We start from the raw sequence: 18,540 nt of genomic DNA on the forward strand, positions 1-18,540 counted from the left end.
CAATTCCTTTCCCTTTATAGACTGGTTTTAAACCTCAAATCCACTTCACAGGATCCCTACATCCCAATATTGTCAAAATAAATTGTGGAAAAACTCTTAAATGTTAGTCTTCTCCCAGGCATCTCTCAGGGAATTACTTTACTAAAGGGTCAAGCACCTCCCGAGTCTTTCAAAATCTCCCTAAATACTCTGTTCTGGAATGCTGTCCCAGCTGGATCACCACAATGTTTGTGATTCAACTAACATTACAAATGCTTTCTCAGGGCAGCTCTGTCATTTCATTAATTCATCCCCAAAGAAACTACTTGCACAAGAGGTCTCTCTGTCATCAACTCTGTGCAGCTGGACATATGACATGGCAGCTGAATTAGACCATTTGGCCTATCATGTCTGGGCCACCATTCTACCTCGGCTGATTTATTTTTGTATCTTTGCCCCAAACCTTTGACGCCATCACTAATCAAGAACTTATCTTCCCCTCCTCATTTCTCTTCCACAGGGGTGTTCCTCTATGCCTGCTGGTCCTAGACTCCCCCTTTATAGGAAACATTCTCTCCACATCCTCTCTATCTGGGTCTTTCGATAGTTGATAGGCTTCAGTGAGATCACCCTTTATTCTTCCTAACTTGAAGGAATAGGGGTCCAGAGCCATCACGTGCTCCTGGTTCATTAGCCCTTTCATTCCCAGGATTATTCTCCTCTGGATCCTCTAATTGGCAACCCCATTAAAAATGGGTGTATGTGTCAGTGTGAACTCTACTGCACTGAAGACAGAACTCCAAAAGGGAGAAATATTGGAAACAAACAGTCTGTCCTTCCCAGAGATAGAGGACAGGCAATGCTGGGACACCAGAAAACGATGTAAAGTAATGTCATTGTGTTGAGTGATATTTTAATTATCAGGTAAACTGCAAGCCACTAAGATTGGTTAGATCAGAAATGAAAATGGGCTGTAAAGGCAATATGTTTCTCAGTTCTATTAATAAACAAGGATAATACAAACTCGTTATCAGTCATTAAGAACATAGAATAGTATAGTACAGTACAGGCCCGTCGGCCCACAATGTTGTGCTGACCCTCAAACCCTCCTTCCCATATAACCCCCACCTTAAATTCCTCCATATATCTCTCTAGTAGTCTCTTAAATTTCACCAGTGTATCTGCCTCCACCACTGAATCAGACAGTGCATTCCATGCACCGACCACTCTGAGTAAAAAAACCTTCCTCTAATATCCCCCTTGAACTTCCCACCCCTTACCTTAAAGCCATGTCCTCTTGTATTGAGCACTGGTGCCCTGGGGAAGAGATGCTGGCTGTCCAGTCTATCCATTCCTCTTAAAGTCTTCTATACTTCTATCATGTCTCCTCTCATCCTTCTTCTCTCCAGAGAGTGAAGCTGTAGCTCCCTTAACCTCTGATCATAATGCATACTCTCCAAACCAGGCAGCATCCTGGTAAATCTCCTCTGTACCCTTTCTAATGCTTCCACATCCTTCTTATAGTGAGGTGACCAGAATTGGATACAGTACTCCAAGTATGGCCTAACCAGAGTTTTATAGAGCTGTATCATTACCTTGCGACTCTTAAACTCTATCCCTTGACTTATGAAAGCTAACACCCCGTAAGCTTTCTTAACTACACTGTCTACCTGTGAGGCAACTTTCAGGGATCTGTGGACATGTACCCCCAGATCCCTCTGCTCCTCCATACTACCAAATATCCTGCCATTTACTTTGTACTCTGCCTTGGAGTTTGTCCCTCCAAAGTGTACCACCTGACATTTCTCCAGGTTGAACTCCATCTGCCACTTCTCAGCCCACTTCTGCAACCTATCAATGTCTCTCTGCAATCTTTGACAATCCTCTACACTATCCACAACACCACCAATTTTTGTGTCATCTGCAAACTTGCCAACCCACCCTTCTACCCCCACATCCAGGTTGTTAATAAAAATCACGAAAAGTAGAGGTCCCAGAACAGATCCTTGTGGGACACCACTAGTCACAATCCTCCAATCTGAATGTACACCCTCCACCACCACCCTCTACCTTCTGCAGGCAAGCCAATTCTGAAACCACCTGGCCAAACTTCCCTGGATCCCATGCCTTCTGACTTTCTGAATAAGCCTGCCGTATGGAACCTTGTCAGATGCCTTACTAAAATCCATGTAGATCACATCCACTGCACTACCCTCATTTATTTGCTTGGTCATCTCCTCAAAGAACTCTTTCAGGCTTGTTAGACACGATCTGCCCTTCACCAAACCATGCTGACTGTCCCTGATCAGACCATGATTCTCTAAATGCCCATAGATCCTATCTCTAAGAATCTTTTCCAACAGCTTTCCCACCACAGACGTAAGACTCACTGGTCTATAATTACCTGGACTATCCCTACTACCTTTTTTGAACAAGGGACAACATTCACCTCCCTCTAATCCTCCGGTGCCATTCCCGTGGACAACGAGGACATAAAGATCCTAACCAGAGGCTCAGCAATCTCTTCCCTCGCCTCGTGGAGCAGCCTGTGGGATATTCCGTCAGGCCCCGGGGACTTATCCGTCCTATTGTATTTTAACAACTCCAACACCTCCTCTCCCTTAATATCAACATGCTCCAGAACATCAACCTCACTCATGTTGTCCTCATCATCATCAAGTTCCCTCTTATTGGTGAATACCGCAGAGAAGTATTCATTGAGGACCTTGCTCACTTCCACAGCCTCCAGGCACATCTTCCCACCTTTATCTCTAATTGGTCCTACCTTCACTTCTGTCGTCTTTTTGTTCTTCACATAATTGAAGAATGCCTTGAGGTTTTCCTTTACCCTACTTGCCAAGGTCTTCTCATGTCCCCTTATTGCTCTCCTCAGCCCCTTCTTAAGCTCCTTTCTTGCTACCCTATTCCTCAATAGACCCATCTGATCCTTCCTAAACCTCATGTATGCTGCCGCCTTTCACCTGACTAGATTTTCCACCTCACATCACCCATGGTTCCTTCGCCCTACTATTCTTTATCTTCCTCACCGGGACAAATTTATCCCTAACATCCTGTAAGAGATCCCTAAACATTGACCACATGGCCATATTACATTTCCCTGCAAAAGACCATAAGACAAAGGAGCAGAAGTCGGCCATTCGGTCCATCGAGTCTGCTCCGCCATTTTATCATGAGCTGATCCATTCTCCCATTTAGTCCCACTTCCCCGCCTTCTCACCATAACCTTTGATGCCCTGGCTACTCAGATACCTATCAATCTCTGCCTTAAATACACCCAATGACTTGGCCTCCACTGCTGCCCGTGGGAAGAAATTCCATAGATTCACCGCCCTCTGACTAAAAAAATTTCTTCGCATTTCTGTTCTGACCCCTTCAATCCTTAAGTCATGCCCTCTCGTACTAGACTCCCCCATCATGGGAAACAACTTTGCCACATCCACTCTGTCCATGCCTTTCAACATTCAAAATGTTTCTGAGGTCTTCCCTCATTCTTCTAAACTCCAAGGAATACAGTCCAAGAGCGGACAAATGTTCCTCATATGTTAACCCTCTCATTCCCGGAATCATTCTAGTGAATCTTCTCTGTACCCTCTCCAATGTCAGCACATCCTTTCTTAAATAAGGAGACCAAAACTGCCCACAGTACTCCAAGTGAGGTCTCACCAGCGCCTTATAGAGCCTCAACATCACATCCCTACTCCTATACTCTATTCCTCTAGAAATGAATGCCAACATTGCATTTGCCTTCTTCACTACTGACTCAACCTAGAGGTTAACTTTAAGGGTATCCTGTACGAGGACTCCCAAGCCCCGTTGCATCTCAGAACTTTGAATTCTTTCCCCATTTAAATAATAGTCTGCCCGTTTATTTTTTCTGCCAAAGTGCATAACCGTACACTTTCCAACATTGTACTTCATTTGCCACTTCTCTGCCCATTCTTCCAATCTATCCAAGTCTCTCTGCAGACTCTCCGTTTCCTCAGCACTACCGGCCCCTCCACCTATCTTCGTATCGTCAGTAAACTTAGCCACAAAGCCATCTATTCCATAATCCAAATCTTTGATGTACAATGTAAAAAGAAGCGGCATCCCAATTCACACCCGCAAGTTCTAGCCTTATAGCCTCATAATTTGCCCTTCCCCTTTGATTCTGTCCTTTTCCATGATAATGCTGAAGGCCAGGGAGCGGTGGTCACTGTCCCCCTGATGCTCACCCACTGAGAGATCTGTGACCTGACCCGGTTCGTTACCTAATACTAGATCTAGTATGGCATTCCCCCAGTTAGCCTGTCAACATACTGTGACAGGAATCCATCCTGGACACACTTAACAAACTCTGCCCCATCTAAACCATTGGACTAATCAGGTGCCAATCAATATTAGGGAAGTTAAAGTCACTTAAAGTTAAGGACTTTGTAATCTGTATATCCAAAATGTTTTAAATTTATGTTTGATTTTCTTTCATGGAATTGAGGAAAAGTATCAAGTGCAGCACATGATATTTTACTGAACCAATTAAAGATTTAGGAGTAGTTTTATTTCTGACGGGTACATCAAAACATGCAGTGAAGTATGTTGTGCTGCGTCAATAACCAATGCAGTCCGAGGATGTGCTGGGTCCACCATGCTTCTAGCAACGTAGCATGCCCAGAACTTCACCTCAGCCGTATATATTTTGGAAGTGGGGAGGAAAGCAGAGTACCTGGAGGGATTGCACGTGGTCATGGGAGAATGTGCAAACTCCTTGCAGCGGGTTACTCTGCCACGCCTGACATGCCAACGATACCTAATGAATCCTCTTTCCCATAGATCGACCATTATCATTCGTCCCTTTTCTGCATAGTCATGTGCCTATCTAGGAGTGTCTTAATTACTTGTATGTTCACCTCCTGTGGTAGTGTATTCCAGGCACCCACTACTCTCTGTGTAATGAAACCAAAAACTGTCTTGCACAGCTCCTGTACTTTCCTCCTCTCATCTTGAATACGTGCCCTCTACTACTCGACATTTCAATCCTGAGAAAGATGCTGGTTGTCTACTGTCCTCACATAATTTATAAACTTCCAATTATGTCTCCCCCTTAACTTCTACTACTCTGGAGAAAACAGCCCCAGTTTGTCCAAACTTTCCTCGTAGTACACACTCCAAAGCTAGGCAGCATCCTTGTAAATCTCTTCTGCATCCTCTCTGAAACCTCCAAATCCTCCCTGTAATGAGGTGACCAGTAATACCCTAACTGTGACCTAACCAGAGTTTTATAAAGCTGTAACTTCCTGGCTCTTGAATTCAGGGCTATAACTAGAATTTACCGCAAAGGTAATAATATCGGGATAGTGAGAGTAGGAATGGAATGAGGTGGAGGATAAATGCCTGGCTGAGGGATTGGAGCAGGGGGCAGGGATTCAAGTTTCTGGATCATTGGGACCTCTTTTGGGGCAGGTGGGATATGCACAAAAAGGACGGGTTGCAGTTGAATCCTAGGGGGACCAATATCCTGGCGGTGAGATTTGCGAAGGCTACTGAGGTGACTTTAAACTAGAATGGTTGGGTGGTGGGAATCAAATTGAAGAGACAAGGAGAGAGGAGGTTAGTTCATAAATAGCGAAAGCAAGTAGATAGTGTGTGAGGGAGGATAAGCAGGCGACAGAGAAGGGGGTGCTCAGACCGAAGATGTAGGGGAGAAAGAAGAAAAAGATGAAAGTTGTTTGCATCATTAGGGATAAACAGAGAGTAAGAGGTGGAGTGTTTCTTAAATGCATCTATTTTAATGCTAGGAGCATTGTAAGAAAGGTGGATGAGCTTAGAGCGTGGATTGATACCTGGAAATATGATGTTGTAGCTGTTAGTGAAACATGGTTGCAAGAGGGGTGTGATTGGCAACTAAATATTCCTGGATTTCGTTGCTTCAGGTGTGATAGAATTGGAGGGGCAAGAGGGAGAGGTGTTGCATTCCTTGTCAGAGAAAATATTGCAGCGGAGCTTTGGCAGGATAGATTAGAGGGTTGGTTGGGGAGCCCATTTGGGTGGAATTGAGGAATGGGAAAGGTGTAGTAACACTTATAGGGGTGTATGATAGACCACTTAATGGGGAGCGAGAATTGGAGGAGCAAATTTGTAAGGAGATAGCAGATATTTGTAGTAAGCACAAGGTTGTGATTGTGGGAGATTTTAATTTTCCACACGTAGACTGGGAAGCCCATCCTGTAAAAGGGCTGGATGGTTTGGAGTTTGTAAAATGTGTGCAGGGTAGTTTTTTGCAGCAATACATAGAGGTACCAATGAGAGAAGGGGCAGTGTTGGATCTCCTGTTGGGGAATGAGATAGGGCAGGTGACGGAAGTATGTATTGGGGAGTACTTTGGGTCCAGTGATCACAATGCCATTAGTTTCAATAAAATTATGGAGAAGGATAAGACTGGACCCAGGGTTGAGATTTTTGATTGGAGAAAGGCTAACTTTGAGGAGATGTGAAAAGATTTAGGAGGAGTGGATTGGGACAATTTGTTTTATGGGAAGGATGTAATAGAGAAATGGAGGTCAGTTAAAGGTGAAATTTTGAGGGTACAGAATTTTTATGTTCCTGTTAGGTTGAAAGGAAAGGTTAAAAGTTTGGGAGAGCCATGGTTTTCAAGGGATATTTGGAAACTTGGTTTGGAAAAAGGGAGATCTACAATAAATATAGGCAGCATGGAGTAAACGAGGTACTCAAGGAATATAAAGAAAGTAAAAAGAGATTAGAAAAGCTAAAAGGAGATGAGAGGTTGCTTTGGCAAGTAAGGTGAAAATAAATCCCAAGGGTTTCTACAGTTATATTAATAGCAAAGGGATAGTGAGGGATAAAATTGGTCGCTTAGAGAATCAGAGTGGATAGCTATGTGCGGAGCCAAAAGGGATGGGGGAGATTTTGAACAATTTCTTCGGTATTCACTAAGGAGAAGGATATTGAATTGTGTAAGGTAAGGGAGACAAGTAGGGTAGTTATAGAAACTATGATGATTAAAGAAGAGGAAGTACTGGCACTTAAAAATAAATAAATATAAAACTGGATAAGTCTCCAGGTCCTGACAGGCTATTCCCTAGGACCTTGAGGGAAGTTAGTGTAGAGATAGCAGGGGCTCTGACAGAAATATTTCAAATGTCATTAGAAACAGGAATGGTGCTGAAGGATTGGCGTATTGCTCATGTTGTTCCATTGTTTAAAAAGGGTTCTAAGAGTAAACCTAGCAATTATCGACCTGTAAGTTTGATGTCAGTGGTGGGTAAATTAATGGAAAGTATTCTTAGAGATGGTATATGTAATTATCTGGATAGACAGGGTATGATTAGGAACAGTCAACATGGATTTGTGCGTAGAAGGTCATGTTTGACAAATCTTATTGAATTTTTTGAAGAGGTTACGAGGAAAATTGACAAGGGTAAAGCGGTGGATGTTGTCTGTATGGACTTCAGTAAGGCCTTTGACAAGGTTCCACATGGAAGGTTAGTTAGGAAGGTTCAATCGTTAGGTATTAATACTGAAGTAGTAAAATGGATTCAGCAGTGGCTAGATAGGGGACGCCAGAGAGTAGTGGTGGATAACTGTTTGTCAGATTGGAGGCCGGTGACTAGTGGTGTGCCTCAGGGATCTGTACTGGGTCCAATGTTGTTTGTCATATACATTAATGATCTGGATGATGGGGTGGTAAATTGGATTAGTAAGTATGCAGATGATACTAAGATAGATGGCGTTGTGGATAATAAAGTAGGTTTTCAAAGCTTGCAGAGAGATTTAGGCCAGTTAGAAGAGTGGGCTGAATGATGGCAGATGGAGTTTAATGTTGATAAGTGTGAGGTGCTACATTTTGGTAGGACTAATCAAAATAGGACATACATGTTAAATGGTAGGGCATTGAGGAATGCAGTAGAACAGAGGGATCTAGGAATAATGGTGGATAGTTCCCTGAAGGTGGAATCTCATGTGGATAGGGTGGTGAAGAAAGCTTTTGGTATGCTGGCCTTTATAAATCAGAGCATTGAGTATGGGAGTTGGGATGTAATGTTAAAATTATACAAGGCATTGGTGAGGCCAAATTTGGAGTATTGTGTACAGTTCTGGTCACCGAATTATAGGAAGGATGTCAACAAAATAGAGAGAGTACAGAGGAGATTTACTAGAATGCTACCTGGGTTTCAGCACCTAAGTTACAGAGAAAGGTTGAATAAGTTAGGTCTTTATTCTTTGGAGCATGGAACATTGAGGGGGGACTTGATAGAGGTATTTAGAATTGAGGGGGATAGATAGAGTTGACATGGATAGGCTTTTCCATTGACAGTAGGGGAAATTCAAACAAGAGGACATGAGTTGAGAGTTAGGGGGCAAGAGTTTAGGGGTAACATGAGGGGGAACTTCTCTACTCAGAGAGTGGTAGCTGTGTGGAGCGAGCTTCCAGTAGAAGTGGTAGAGGCAGGCTCGATATTGTCACTTAAAGTAAAATTGTACAGCTATATGGACAGGAAAGGATTGGAGGCTTATGGGCTGAGTGCAGGTCAGTAGGACTAGGTAGGAGTAAGAGTTCGGCATGGACTAGAAGGGCCGAGATGGCCTGTTTCTGTGCTGTAATTGTTATATATGGCTATAGAAAAGGCAAGCATGCCATGTGCTGTCTTTATCCCTCTGTGTAGCCAGGAAGGATGCCATGTACCTGAACTCCAAGGTCCCTCTGTTCATCAATGTTAAAGGTCCTGACCTTAACTGTGTACGGTTCCTTTATTGGATCTTCCAAAGTGTAACACTTTGCACTTGCCCAGATTAAACTCAGTTTGCTACCTCTTTGCCCAAGTCTGTATCCCATGGCATTCTTTAGCTAGCCTATGCTATCCAGAGCACCAATCTTTGTCTTCAAACCCACCCAGCACCTTTTCATCTGAATCTAAGGATCCTCGCAAAACACCACGGGTCAGAGTTGCATCTGGGATAAGACCTATTCACTACTGCCCTCTGTCTTAAAGTGGGCAAAGGTTGATGCTGCAGAGGGTGACAGAGCAGGGTTTAATCAGTGCAGTTTGTGGAGTGGATTCTGTAGTTCATGTTATGATGTGTTTCTGGTCTTTTGGGTGATATTGAATCAGTGCGGCCTGCAGGTATGAACACTGAACTGAATATGCCTGGACTCTTTTGTGTTTTACACTGTTTGTATATTGTGATTTTGTTTCTTTCTTTTTACTGCAGTTCACGGGATTTGGTTTTTTTTTTGCATGTGGAGGAGGGTTGATTATATTTGAACAGGTTCCATGATTTTTCTTTGTTTTGTGGCTGTTGGTGGCCAAGAGGAATCTCAGGGTTGTATACTGCATACATACTTTGATAATAAATGTGCTTTGAATCTTCGAAATTCTCAGCAAGGAGGATTTCTGATTGTAGGTCCAGTATCTGGAGATACAGTTGTACCCTGTTGCTTGGGAGTAAAGGGGAAGAGTTTCTTTTAAGTGTTTGGTAGTCTAGAGATGCAATAAATTTGAAGGACGAATACTGGAAATTGCTTTTAACCACAGCTAAATTGTCTAATTTTGTCCTCTTTAAGGTCAATATGGAGCAAAGTCTCTTGGGAAATTTGTTTCATCACCTAAAAAAGAAGGCAACAACATTCAGCTTGTATATTCAGGTGGTGACTTGTGTGGAGAAACAGTCCAAATCAAAACTATAATTACTTTCGTATGTAATCCTGGTAAGTTCATGTACATATCACCGCTCACTATTTTATCAGCTCTGGGTCTAGTGTTGGTGGCTAGTCTAAGTGTTCACTTAGCAGTGTGGATGGCTGACAAAGTCAACTTTCATTGCTGGCCTGTAATTGCTTCAAGTTAACTGGTTTGCTGGGTTACTTGGAGTGCCATTAAGAGTTGGTGAAATTGAGCCTCAAACTGCATGTGTGCCAGTCTGGGTAAAATTACCTCCTTTCCCTTCTAAAGAATATATCGGCCATCAGAAGCAGTCTGGAATCTGGGGGAATTAGACAGCTTTGCATTTAGGGTGCAGTGATATTTAATAGAGGATCCACGTGCATAAAGGTAAGGTTTGCTGAGCTCAGGAAGAGTGCTCAAATACCTGCTGTTTTAAGGATATGGTGTTATTAGAAAGGAAACGATGCTTGGAGATGAGATGAAGCCACCCATAACACCAATCCTGAACCAGTTGGTGGTTGATTCCATCCCAATCCACTTGCAGCTCATTTGGTTTTAGATCTGTTTCCACCAAAGCTGCTTTCCTTGTGACTTGTTCTCTATTTCATAAATCAGATATGTAAACTTGTGGATTAAAGTTAATTAATACGGATTTGCGGACTGGAGAACACCATTTATTGATTGCTGAAGAGTAGGGTGAATCACAGTAAACTTTCATTTCCACAGACAAAACCCATTTCAGCAATGATGGTTTACCCAATTTCCAAATCTAATCCCTCTACCAGTTGCCTGAAAGCAGAAGAAATGAAGCATTTAACGGCACTAAAAAATATTGGAGTTATTCAATGGATTGGGGTGGGGTGAACTTATGGTTGGTCAGCTGTTTGTGGGGTATTTGTACATACTCAGTACACTGTCTTTTGGAGCTCACTACGTGCAGTAGAGTGTGAATCTTAAAAATAAACTTGATCATCTGACCTTACAAATTAAGCCAGAAGTAAAGAATTTAGGTGTCGTTATTGACTCTGAGCTAAATTTCAAATCACATATTCACCATATTACTAAAACTGCATTCTTTCATGTAAGGAACATTGCAAGAGTTTGATTTCTTATAACATTTAAAGATGTGGAAAAATGTTTTTAGCCAATTAGACCACTGTATTGCACATTTTTCAGGACTGCCTAAGAAAGGTATAAATTGGCTGCAGCTTGTTCAAAATGCATCAGCAAGAATCTTAATCAGAAAAAAATCTGAGCACATTTCACCAGTTATGACATCGTTACATTGGCTGCCTGTGTCCTTTAGGATAAATTTCAAAATACTTCTAATTGTATACAAGGCTCTGAATAATGAGCTCCTCTGTATATTTTGGAGTGTCTCTCCCCTTACATCCCTAATTGTAATCTTAGACCTGTGAATACTGGTTTGCTTAGTGTTTCTAGAGCCCAGCGTAGAAGAACTGGTGACGCGGCCTTTTGCTCTTTAACACCAAAAATCTAGGATACTCTACTGACTGAGATGCGCCAGGCTAGTATTGTGGAACATTTCAAAACACTTCTAAAAAGCTACTTCTAATTTAGCCTATTTAGAGGGTTACTTAATACCCGTTGATTTGATTTATATAATTTGGTCTATTTGATTATATTTCATTCTATATAATTGTCTTTATTTTTGATTTTTAATTTTGTCTTGTGTTTTTATGACTATTGACTTAGCTTTACGATCTAGGTAAAGCACTTTGGGCCTGCAATTTAATGCATGAAAGCTGCAATATAAATGAAATTATTATTGAAAATTTTGTAGTTGGTTAGAAGCATAACTGGGTCATTTTCCATTTGGCTGGTTTCTTCCTTATTAAAAGTTTTTTTTTTACATTTATCAGTACCTGAAGGTGGCTAAATGTGTTTTAAATACCTCTGCCAGAGTCCCTGCAATTTCTGCACTAGAGACCTTATCAGGCCCTGGGAAATTATCCACCCTACTTTTGCCCAAGATAGCAAATACCCGCTTCTCTGTAATCTGTTTAAGTGGGCTGTTTCTGTGTGGTACTACTGTAAAATCTAGGAAAACAATATTTTTCTGCATGATCTCGGTTGTTTGGAACATAGGATGGTGCAGTGTAGGAATTGACCCTTTGGCTGCAATGTTGTGATGAACGAATTCAACTAGTAAACAAATGCCGAACTAAACTTAATTCCTTCCGCCCGCTTATGGCTCAATAACTCTCTAGTCTCTACACATTCATGTGTCTGAGAGCCTCTTAACACCTCAGTCATATTTGCCTCCACCAACTCTGGCTTTACATTCTAACCGGCCACCACTCTGTTTCTAAGACCAAATCTTAGCCCCGCACATGTCCTTTGCACTTACCCCTTTCAGCTTGTATGCTTTTGTGACTGGTGAAAATCCTTCATGTATGTGACAGTATGAAGTATCAGGTTCAAAGTAAATTTATTATTAAAGTGGGTATTTGTCACTGCGTACTCCCCTGAGACTAAATTTCTTGCGGGCATTCACAGTAGAATCGAAATAATTAGAAGTGTAATGGAAAAGCTACACACAACGACTGATAAAGAGCCAATGTGCAAATACTAAAAAATAAGTAGTACTGAGAGTGTGAGTCATGTACTGTAAATTGTCACTGTTAATTTTCTATTTCATGTGGAGTTCTGCATTAAAAGGCGGTATTTTTGCCCAGCCTGCTGTCTTTACTGTGTTCTGCTCTCTCGCAGGGGATCTGGAGAGTCCTCCTATCCTGAAGACCAGCTTCAATGGGTGCTTATATGAAATTGAATGGCGCACAGCTGCTGCTTGCACTTTATCGAAAACTCAGGGCGATTACTGCACGGTTTCCGATCCAGAAGCCGGTAAGCACCTGACTTCTTGATTCTAGTCTGCGTGAAACTTTGCACTGATCAACTTGTGCAGAACTTCTAATGATGAGTTTCACTTCAAACAGTTGGAATGTCAGTGTTAGTTCATGCTCCTTGTGCAACTGGATCCTCGATTTCCTCACTTGCAGACCCCAATCACTTCAGGTCGGCAACAACATCTCCTCCACAATCTCCATCAGCACAGCTACACCACAAGGCTGTGTGCTTAGCCCCCTGCTCTAGTTGCTTTATACCTATCATTCTGTGGATAAGTACAGCTCCAATACCATATTACGTTTGCTGATACCACCGCTGTCATTGGCCAAATCAAAGGTGGTGACAAATCGGTATATATGAGGGAGATTGAAAATATAACCATATAACCATATAGCAATTACAGCACGGAAACAGGCCATCTCAGCCCTTCTAGTCCGTGCCGAACTCTTACTTCCACCTAGTCCCACCGACCTGCACTCAGCCCGTAACCCTCCATTCCTTTCCTGTCCATACAGTTATCCAATTTAACTTTGTATTTTTCTAGTCCTGACGAAGGGTCTCGGCCTGAAACTTCGACTGCACCTCTGCCTATAGATGCTGCCTGGCCTGCTGCGTTCACCAGCAACTTTGATGTGTGTTGCTTGTATTTTTCTTTGTTGTCAATTTTCAACTTAACTTTAAATGACAACGTCGAACCTGCCTCAACCACTTCTGCTGGAAGCTCGTTCCACACAGCTACCACTCTCTGAGTAAAGAAGCTCCCCCTCATGTTACCCCGAAACTTTTGCCCTTTAACTCTCAACTCATGTCCTCTTGTTTGAATCTTCCCCCACTCTCAATGGAAAAAGCCTATCCACATCAACTCTATCTATCCCCCTCATAATTTTAAACACCTCTATCAAGTCGCCCCTCAACCTTCTACGCTCCAAAGAATAAAGACCTAACTTGTTCACCTTTCTCTGTAACTTAGGAGATGAAACCCAGGCAACACTCTAGTAAATCTCCTCTGTACTCTCTCAATTTTGTTGACATCTTTCCTATAATACGGTGACCAGAACTGTACACAATACTCCAAATTTGGCCTCACCAGTGCCTTATACAATTTTAACATTACATCCCAACTCCTATACTCAATGCTCTGATTAATAAAGGCCAGCATACCAAAAGCTTTCTTCACCACCCTATCCATATGAGATTCCACCTTCAGGGAACTATGCACCATTATTCCTAGATCCCTCTGTTCTACTGCATTCCTCAATGCCCTACCATTTACCATGTATGTCCTATTTTGCTTAGTCCTACCAAAATGTAGCACCTCATATTTTTCAGCATTAAACTCCATCTCCAGCTTTCAGCCCACTCTTCTAACTGACCTAAATCTCACTGCAAGCTTTGAAAACCTACTTCATTATCCACAACTCCACCTATCTTAGTATCATCTGCATACTTATACAATTTACCACCCCATCATCCAGATCACTAATGTATATGACAAACAACACTGTACCCAGTACAGATCCCTGAGGCACACCACTAGTCACCGGCCTCCAATCTGGTTGAGTGGTGCCGCAATAACAACCTCTCAATGTCAGCAGAACCAAAGAGCTGATTATTGACTACAGGAGGAAGAAACCGGAGATCCATGAACCAGTTCTCATTCGGAGATTGGAGGTGGGGAGGTTCAGTAACTTTAATTTCCTTGGTATTATCATATCAGAGATGCATCCTGGGACCAGCAAGCAAGTGCCACCACAAAGAAAGCACGACAGTGCTTCTAGTTTCCATAATTTCAGCATGTCATCTAAAACTTTGACAAACTTCTCTAGATGCACAGCAGTGAGTATCCTGACTGGTTATATCATGGCCTGGTATGGAAACATCAATGCCCAGGAATGGGAAAACTCTACAAAAAGTGATGGACTCAGCTCAGTCCATCACAGGCAAAGCCCTCTACTGTTGAGCACATTTATAGTGAGCACTGCCACAAGAAAGCAGCATCCACTCTCGAGGACCCCCATCATCCAATATATGCTCTCTCACTACCACCATTGGCCAGGAGGTTCAGGAGCCTTGGTTCCGGAACAGTCAGTACCCTACAACAGGTTCCGGAACGGGCAGTACCCTACAACAGGTTCCGGAACAGTCAGTACCCTACAACAGGTTCCCGAACAGTCAGTACCCTACAACAGGTTCCGGAACGGGCAGTACCCTACAACAGGTTCTGGAACAGGCAGTACCCTACAACAGGTTCCGGAACGGGCAGTACCCTACAACAGGTTCCGGAACAGTCAGTACCCTACAACAGGTTCCGGAACAGTCAGTACCCTACAACAGGTTCCCGAACAGTCAGTACCCTACAACAGGTTCCGGAACGGGCAGTACCCTACAACAGGTTCCGGAACGGGCAGTACCCTACAACAGGTTCCGGAACGGGCAGTACCCTACAACAGGTTCCGGAACGGGCAGTACCCTACAACAGGTTCCGGAACAGTCAGTACCCTACAACAGGTTCCGGAACGGGCAGTACCCTACAACAGGTTCCGGAACGGGCAGTACCCTACAACAGGTTCCGGAGCAGGCAGTACCCTACAACAGGTTCCGGAACGGGCAGTACCCTACAACAGGTTCCGGAACGGGCAGTACCCTACAACAGGTTCCCAGCCCGGGGTCCATGGACCCCTTACTTAATAGTATTGGTCTATGGCATTAAGATTGGGAACACCTGCCCTACAACCTTCCGGTTCATGAACCAGCATGGATAACTTCACTTTCCTCAACTCTGAAATGACTTCACAACTTGTACACCCACTTTCAAGTTGTGATTTATAAGACAAGCTGTCATGTTGCCAAATGAATGAAAAGCATTGAACTAAAACTGCCCCACAAACCTACCAGTTACACTCCATTCTTCACTGAAATCCTTCCTGTTTTTTTAATATTAATAGTGGAATTTGTTTCCACCATTTAAACAGGGTGCTTTTATATAATAGAAGTGCATTGGCCTGTACTGTTCAATCTCTGTACTGAATGACTTTCCTGTCAAACATTGTTTCTGCTTGTGTACTTCCATCAAAACCCCTGTTTCTACTTAGCTGTTTTTTTTTTAAACTCTCCATTCATTTTATGGACTTTTGTTTCTACTAAGACTAGTTTGAGATGTGAATATTTAAAGTCGTTCTCTGTAATGCACAATATTCTAGTTGAAAAGCATTTCTTGAAGCTGCCAACCAGCAAAGTGTGAGGGATAATGTTTTTGCGGTAAGAAGCAATTTGTAAGATCAAAATATTTCATGACAATGAAGAATGTGAGAGCCATAAAGCTCTCACATGCCCTCAGACCAGAGCAAATGATCACATTTAATGTCTCAACAGCGTCATCAGAGATGTTTTGATTCTAAACTTCTGATCTGTCAAAAACCATGTAGTGGCTGCTCATGCATCAGCCTGTCCACGTTAAACAATATCATGGACAGGCGTTCTCCTTTGAAGGAATCCACTATATATCCTGGATGAGCGAGTGTTGGGGGCAGGATTATGGACCTTGGATCAACTGCTGCAGCCACCTGATGACCCACCAATAGACAACTCCTTCAGAGAACAACATATTCAACTCCAGTGATCATACTATTGCTAGTAGTTCTACATTCATAAACCAAATGAATGTTTTGGGAATTCCCTATTTGCTTGGATATATACACTGAACTTGGTGTGTTGAGTGCTTTAATTGGACTTAACTTCCTTCCCCCGACCAACAATAAAGCTGATGAATCTAAATGCAAGTTGTTCTGTTAGTTAATACTTCTGTGGAATGAAAAGAGACTGTAGATGCTCAATAGTTTTCTTGTCTTTTTTCTAGAATCTTTTTGTTGGCCAAGTGCATTGATGTTTGCAAGTCAAACTGATTAAACTATTCTATTGACACAAAATGCTGGAGGATCGCAGCAGGTCAGGCAGCATCTAGAGAAAGGAATAAAGAGTTGTCGTTTTGGGCTAAGACTCTTCATCAGGACTGATGAAGGGTCTCAGCCCTAATGACTGTTTATTCATTTCCATAGTTGCTTCCCGACCTGCTGAGCTCCTCCAGCATTTTGTGTGTGTTCCTCTGGATGTCCAGTATCTGCAGAATCCCCATTTTATTTTCCTTGCTGTCCAGAGCTTGCCCTGTTAGCCCCTCATCCGAGAGCAGCTGGACTTGTGCATTAATGCGTGATCCTGGTTACTGCTTAATCAGTTATTCATTTCCTTTGGGGAAAAGGAAGCTTTCAAATTTTAAAAAAAATGCAGTTTGCTTATATTTAAGGGCTGGTGAAACTAGCTGTTGTTTAATTCATAGGCTACTACTTCGACCTTTCATCGCTTACCAAGCAGAATGACAGATATGAAATTAAAACTGAGAAGTATAACTTTTATATCAACGTCTGTGGCAATGTATCCCAAGAGTCCTGTCAACCAAATTCAGGTGCCTGTCAGGTTTCTCCCGAGTAAGTATCACTGTAACTTGATGTAAACGTGGTTTTTCAGCAACTTACCATTAAATGTCTTGCATTGCTCTTTGTAAACAGTATTATGCATCTTACTGCAGATATCTTTTGCATCAACTGGCACTTTTTGCTATTCTAGAGTTATCACCACGTATATTTTTCCTGTTAATTAAAAATGTGTTTTTATTTAATACATCCCCTATCTTTCTAATATGATGATAAAGGCCTAGAACAAAATTTGAAGTCTCTCATTTGTAGGTGCCCTGTAGATTTTCAGGAGATCCCTCAGTGCAGTTGATTGCAGTGCATGTTTAACAAAATATAGTGTTTGCCAGCCTTCTTAATATTTTTTATTGTATTTATTTGTGGCCATTTAACCTAACAAGACTATACTCTGGTTCAGAAGGGAAGAGGATTTAAAACTGTTGCTTATGTAAAAGTTCTGACTTTTATTGTAATTGTGCCTGATCCTTAGCAAAGAGGCTTGGAGCCTAGGAGTATCCAACTCCAGACTGGTGTATTATAATGGAATTATTCACCTGACCTACACAAATGGGACACCCTACAACAATCAACACCACACACAGCGATCTGCGCGAATTATGTTCCTGTGTGATCAGGATGCAGGAGTAGGATATCCAGAATTTGAGGTCAGTTATTAGACTCAATTGGAAGTTCATGGTGTTGCAACTACAGGTTTCTTTTGCTTTCTTTTTAAATATGTGTTGCTGATGATTCTTCCTCTTAGGATCTTGGGTAATAACATTCATGTGTGATTCTGTATCACTTTGAAGCATTCCAGACAGATTGCTAAGACCTATTCATGACAGAATTTAAGCTGAAAAGGAAGACCTAAGTTCTAAGATAGATTTAGATTTAGTTCCTTTAATATCAGAGAATGTATACAGCCTGAAATTTGTATTCTTCACAGACATCCATGAAACAAGAGACCTCATAAAAAGAATTATAGAACTGAGAAGCTCAAAAACCACCCTTGCCCCCCCCATCCGCAGCAACAAAAGCATCGAACTACCCCCCTCCCACTCGCACCAGCAGAAGTACTGAGCCCTCTCATTTCCCCCCCACCCCCACCATGCAAGCAACAACAAAAGCCTCAACACAGACCATGATCTAGAGATGTCAGTACTAGGGGCGTTAAAGAACAATTCTGCTTTTATCATTGGGAGCTCCCTCTGTATATGTGTGTGTGTGTATATATGTGTCTCTGTGTGTGTATGTGTATACAATGTTGTGCTGACTCTCAAACCCTGCCTCCCATATAACCACCCACCTTAAATTCCTCCATATACCTGTCTAGTAGTCTCTTAAATTTCACTAGTGTATTTGCCTCCACCACTGACTCAGGCAGTGCATTCGACGCACCAACCACTCTCTGAGTAAAAAAAATCCTTCCTCTAATATCCCCCTTGAACTTCCCACCCCTTACCTTAAAGCCATGTCCTCTTGTATTGAGCAGTGGAGCCCTGGGGAAGAGGTGCTGGCTGTCCACTCTATCTATTCCTCTTAAT

At 42.4% G+C, this 18,540-nt stretch overlaps 1 protein-coding gene across 1 annotated transcript in view; it reads left to right on the forward strand.

The window, feature by feature from the left end:
• Nucleotides 1-18,540, forward strand: part of igf2r (insulin-like growth factor 2 receptor) — a 223,644-nt gene that overhangs the window by 83,213 nt on the left and 121,891 nt on the right. The window contains exons 13-16 of the mRNA XM_063056606.1: nucleotides 9,560-9,703; nucleotides 12,393-12,527; nucleotides 16,864-17,011; nucleotides 17,487-17,661. Of these exons, the coding sequence (XP_062912676.1) occupies nucleotides 9,560-9,703; nucleotides 12,393-12,527; nucleotides 16,864-17,011; nucleotides 17,487-17,661 (602 nt within the window). The remainder of the gene's footprint in view (nucleotides 1-9,559; nucleotides 9,704-12,392; nucleotides 12,528-16,863; nucleotides 17,012-17,486; nucleotides 17,662-18,540) is intronic.

The sequence above is a fragment of the Mobula hypostoma genome, chromosome 8 (genome assembly GCF_963921235.1).
Source record: "Mobula hypostoma chromosome 8, sMobHyp1.1, whole genome shotgun sequence".
In the NCBI taxonomy this organism is placed as follows: domain Eukaryota; kingdom Metazoa; phylum Chordata; class Chondrichthyes; order Myliobatiformes; family Myliobatidae; genus Mobula; species Mobula hypostoma.